General features: G+C 40.4%; 1 protein-coding gene across 1 annotated transcript; it reads left to right on the top strand.

Annotated features, from left to right (window-relative positions):
• Positions 1 to 1,487: 1,487 nt before the first annotated feature.
• On the top strand, positions 1,488 to 4,839 carry LOC138347724 (uncharacterized). Its single transcript, XM_069296044.1, has 4 exons — positions 1,488 to 1,661; positions 1,768 to 3,079; positions 3,330 to 3,668; positions 3,809 to 4,839. Exons 1-4 carry the CDS (start codon positions 1,488 to 1,490, stop codon positions 4,837 to 4,839), a joined length of 2,856 nt encoding a protein of 951 aa, XP_069152145.1.
• The last annotated feature ends 1,161 nt before the right edge of the window (positions 4,840 to 6,000 follow it).

Below are 6,000 nucleotides of genomic sequence, written 5' to 3'. Positions count from 1 at the left end.
TACATCAGCCGGGTTAAATACGCAATCTACAAGGACAACTTCAAGATGATGAAGAATGCCTTCCCCCACATCAATTGGCCTGCTCACTGGACAGCTCTCATCACTACAAGCGAAAGATGCAAACATGAAATCAAAGTATGTAAGGTAACATGGAACAGACCTCCAGAAGAATGGATCAAGATAAATACGGATGGAAGCGCCCTCACCAACCCAGGAAAAATTGGAGCGGGGGGTATAATCAGAGACAAGGATGGAAAACTGATACTAGCATTTGCAACATCTCTTGGTGAAGGCTCCAACAACAAAGCTGAAACTGAGGCTGCACTATTTGGATTGGTTAAGGCTCTAGAATTGGGCTTCAAGAATATAATAATGGAGCTGGATTCACAACTGGTTGTGCATTGGATAAACAAAAAGTCAGCCCACCATTGGAGTGTTGCAAACGAAATTGCAAAAATCCAATTCCTTATCTTGCAAACACAGAACTTCAAATGTCAACATACCCTCAGAGAAGCAAACTGGGTAGCAGATTCACTCTCCAAACACAGCCACTACACCACAAGCCCTCAAATATACGTCAACAGCACTCAACTACCTAAAGCAGCTCAAGCATACTATCGGGTGGACTTACTAAACATGCCAAGTTTTAGAAGAAAGAAGACTAGGAAGATCTTTGATCCACCTTGATGTAATTATCTTTTCAACATAGCTATCCTCAAATAGTATAGCTACTTTGAATAGGTATAGGTAGGCGTATAGACTTTCTTGTACAAGGGAGAGTCTCCCTAATTTATGTTTCCTAGATACTTTGTAACGAGAGGAGTCCTCTCCTTAGGTGCGTAGTATTTTGGTTTCACCTTCCATGTAAGGGGAGGAGTTAACATTCACTAGGAAAGTTGATTCCAAACCACCTAGTATTGGAGGTTAGGTCTATGCCCCCCTCCGTGTATTTTGATTTTTTTTTGTATTAATGATAAGGCCTGGGGGTGTTGCTCAGCCCCTACCCCTCCAAGAGTTATTCAACAAAAAAAAACCCTAAACCCTAAACCCTAAACCCTAAACCCTAAACCCTAAACCCTAAACCATAAACCCTAAACCCCAAACCCCAAACCCCAAACCCCAAACCCCAAACCCAAACCCAAACCCAAAACCCAAAACCCTAAACCCCAAACCCCAAACCCCAAACCCCAAACCCCAAACCCTAAACCCTAAACCCTAAACCCTAAACCCTAAACCCTAAACCCGATCGCACCTCATTTTACCAAAAATTTTCTCTCTCTAAAAATCTCTCTCATCGCACGCGCTCTCTCACAACGGCTAGTAATCCACAATCGCCCAGCGCCGCTGCGGCGCGTGGGAAGACGGCTGATGTCAGCTGCCCGGCGGAACAACACCAAAAGGAGCGCCTTGAAGCAAGCTCCATTCCACAGATTAGCACGCACCTTGAATTATCCCTGAACGTCTCGAAATCGCAGGAGAAAGATGCGATGGAAACTGCGGTTGGTGAAAGGCTGTTCGTCGAAGGTCGCGAAAATATTTCCTCAGGAAATTCTGGAAGGAATCAAGAGGAACAAAGTAGAGAAATGAATTCTCCTCACCAAGATCTATTAGCAGTTCAAAATTCAACAGCTTCCACCGTCTTAATTGCTCAAAAGCATGAGGCAAAATTTCGCGAAGTCGCGACTGAATCGCCTGAGATGCGCCTTCATTTTCGAACGACCTCCAGTCATATTCGAAATAATTTGAGTACTGGGGTTCGTTGAAGAGGAATCTTTTGAACCAAAGTCGAGACAAATAGATGGAGAACTCACCGGCGGCGACAAATCCGGCGCCGCTGTAAATTCGAACGCCGGAATCAATGGCGTCCCAATAGAAAAGCAGGCTTCTCAGGAACAAAGGAACCCAGTAACAACATCCCTTCATAAGGATGGAGGAGAGATCTATAACAACAACATTCATACTCAGACTACTCACAAACCCCATGAACAAATAACAAACTTGGAAAATGCTGGGGAATACTCAAGTTGTAATCGAAATGAGACGAGAAATGCTCAAGCAATTGCAACACCAATCATGGAAGGAAAGGTTACGGAAAGCAACAAAGAACAGGGGGAGAAGTTGGTTAATCAACAGGGCAACAGCATGGAAGACATGAGCATTCAATCAACAAGCTCAAATGATGCAAATTCTAAATTCTCCTTTGCTATTGCAGATAGCTCACTCCATCTAACACCTAAACTGTTTGCAGATGTTACGCCAACAATACAAAATAAAGATGGACTTGGACAAGATCAAACCATGGATCACCAAGCTGCGGAAGGAAGCAAGAGGATAGATGGAGAAAAATCAAACACAATGCAAGAAAAAACTATCAAACAGCCTGAGCAAGCAAAGCACAATCATAAACAGGAGGGAGGTATTGTTGGCAACATAAGAGATCAGGCTAAAGAGGCATATCACAACAACTTCCCTAAGATTTCTAACAATTTTTCAAGGTATGATCACAATTCTCAAACTGATAAAATTAACAAACATGATGTGCCATCCTACCATGCTAGTGCTAGGCAAAATTTAAACCAACAACAGGGTCAGCATGTTAAGAATAATGCTAACACTAAGGCCAATACAGAACCTGCACCTTATACTGTGATCCAATCTTTTGCTGCAAGACTTAGATACAATCAGGCTCAAAATGAAATCCCTATTAGCCTTAATGAGCCTATTCACACAACTAGACAAGGACTCCCTGCAGTTCTGATAGATGAAAATGATTACTATGTGAAGTTGGCTGAAATTTGCAAATACACCCTGGTTGGGAAGTTTACAAACACAATGCCAAGAATGGAACAAGTGAGAAAGAGTTTTATTCAACAAACTCAATTGATGGGGGGAGTCAAGATCACACACTTTAACTCTAGGCACGTATATATTGATTTAGATAATGAACTTGACTATCAAACTGTTTGGACTAAATTGAAAATGACCATTGAGGGTCAGGCTATGAGAATACAAGCCTGGACCCCAGATTTTACACCTGAAGAAGAAACACCTATTGTGCCTATATGGGTGTCTATACCAGGTTTGCCTTGGCATTGTTACAACAAAGTATTCTTATCGACCATATTGGAAAGTATTGGGAAAGTTCTGTTTCTAGACTCACCTACTTCACAAAGAACAAGGGGTAGCACCATTAGAGTGAAAGTCCAAGTAGATCTCACCAAGGAAAGACCTTCACATGTTTGGTTGGGCTTTAAAAATGCTAACCCCAACAAAGGAAGATGGTTGAAAGTGGAGTATGAAAGCATCCCTAGCTACTGTTTTTATTGTAGACACCAAGGGCATAAGAATGAAGAGTGTACTATTAAAAAAAAGGGATGAGGATTCTAAGAGGAAAAAGGAGATGGAAGAAGGCAAAAGCAGTAAAGAAACAGGTGAAGGAATAATTCAGGAACAAGGAAAAAGCACAAGAGAGGATACTGCAAAGAGTTCCAATCAACAAACAAAAATCCAAAAAGAAGGAACAGGGCAAGCAAGTGAAATCAATCAAATAAAGGCTCAAATGCTCAAACAGCAACAAAGGAATGCTAATCAAGTGCAAGATGAACAGAGACAGCAAGGAGAGACAAATGAGAACCAATGGCAAACACAAAAGAAAAATATCAAAAACAGCAAGAACATGTCAACTCCAAAGCTGAATGGAGACCAGTCACCACAATAGTGCAAGCAACCAAGGACAACAATCAACAAGAACAAACAATTACAGGTATAAATGTACTCCCAACTCAAAATATTTTCTCACATCTTGAAGTGCAGGAAATCCAGGACAAGCAACAAACAGGGAAGCAAGTATCAAGGGAAGCAGCAAATACAAGCAGTGCACACCAAAATGTCAATCCACAAACTATTGAAAGAAATAGTAAGAAGATCCCAGGTATTGACTTATCTCTCCCAAGTCCCAAAGCCCCCAATTTAATAAATGCTGCTACTGGTCATACTGTGGAAGTTTCTGGAGGAATGGATGGGGGGATTAAGGAGATACCCACTAATTTGCAGGAAGGGGATACCAAAGGGGGGAGTTTGCCTCATGTTATGCATGAGGGGTTGGATCATGATCATAGGAGGGACTATAGAGACCCTAGGGATGTCAACAATGTGATAAAACAGCAGGATCAACAGCCTCAACAATACTCTCAAAAAAGAGACAGCTGCAAACAAAACACCAAGGAAAAAGGTGTGAAACAACAAGCTGGGAAAAAGCAGGGTACTGATCAAGGGGAACAAAGTGGTAATATTGATATTGGAGGTACTTCTAAGAGTAAAAACAAGCCTAGTAAACAAAAAAGGGATGCTGAAAAAAGAAGGCAAGAAAAACAGAATGACAAAGATAAAAAGCAGAAGCATGAGCTGAGGGAGGAAACATGTAATAGATTTGTAATGGTGGATGATAACCATGGTCTGGACATCCCTCCATTACAAGTACAATATATGACTCCAACCAAAGCAGAACAGCAGTATAAACAGCAACTAAACAATAAAAAATTATCTCAACCTGTGGAGGATGAATATGCTGTCCTTAACTCTGAAGATGAGGCAACTGAGGATGATCCTTATATGGATGAATGGGATGATAATGATGAGACTAGTGAGGCACTTATTAGGGCCTTCAGTCCATATAAGGATCAGACAATTGAGAAGGAAATCCATCAGGCCACTATGAACCAAAGCCTATCTCCAAGAAGCTTCCAACAGGAAAGGTTCCACTTCACCAAACAGGATGCTAAAACTGTCACTGCTGGCAGACCCAATACTAGATTATTCTCATCCAAATCCTCCCAATGATTAGTACAATCATATGGAATGTGAGGGGGATCAATACCCAAGGAGTTGTGGAAAGACTCAAGCTTCTTAGGAAAATGCATCATCTTTCAATTATTGCTATTTTGGAACCTTTTTCAGATAATACCAATATCCAGAGCTTCAAAATGGAATTAAACATGGATAATGCTATTAGTAATTGCAATAGTAAGATTTGGGTTTTCTGGAACAGTGATATTGATTGTAATATTCTTGATGAAGATGAACAGCAAATTACTTGTGACATGAAACACAATGAGTTACAATATCAATTTACTAGTACATTTATTTATGCAAAATGCAAAGACTATCTAAGGAAACCTTTATGGGAGAAATTGATTCATCATGCTTCAATTAACACCAATCCTTGGTGGGCAGTGGGGGACTACAATGTTATTTCTGATGTTGAGGAAAAACTCGGAGGACTGCCTTACAATATGAAAAAAAGCATGGACTTTATTGCTGCTATTGAAGCCTGTGGTCTGATGGACATTGGTTTTAGTGGTCACAAGTATACCTGGTCTAACAAGAGGGGTATCAATCACAGAATTTGGAAGAGACTTGATAGAGCCTTGATTAATGATTTATGGTTGGAAAGGATGCCACAAACAACCATAACTCATTTAGCATCTACCGGATCTGACCATTGTCCCCTTTTGTTGGAAATGGTGTCGAATGAAGCTGATCACATCAAATACTTCAAGTTCCTTAATTGTTGGGTAGATAATCCCAATTTCATGACTAATGTCAAGAATTGCTGGAATAGACCTATGGAGGGTAATGCTATGTGGAAATTCCACCAGAAAATGAAAAGACTTTCTAATACCCTTAGTACTTGGTCTAGAAAGGAATTTGGTGATATTTATCAAAAGGTTAGGATGTACGAGGAACAAATTCATGATGCAGAAGAAAAATACATCCAAAGCCAAACTGAATCAAATAGGAGTATCCTCCATGAATTAAATGCACAATATATCAAGTTCCTCAAACTAGAAGATACCATTTTGAAACAGAAGACTCAGCTTCAATGGTTCAAAGATGGGGATACTAACTCTAAATATTTTCATTCCATTATAAGGGGAAGGAGGAGGAAACTTTTCATTCACAAAATTGTTAATGCAAGTGGAGATTGGATTCATGGTGAGA

The sequence above is a fragment of the Solanum lycopersicum genome, chromosome 3, assembly GCF_036512215.1.
Source record: "Solanum lycopersicum chromosome 3, SLM_r2.1".
Lineage (NCBI taxonomy): Eukaryota > Viridiplantae > Streptophyta > Magnoliopsida > Solanales > Solanaceae > Solanum > Solanum lycopersicum.
This window is presented reverse-complemented; position numbering and strand designations above follow the sequence as displayed.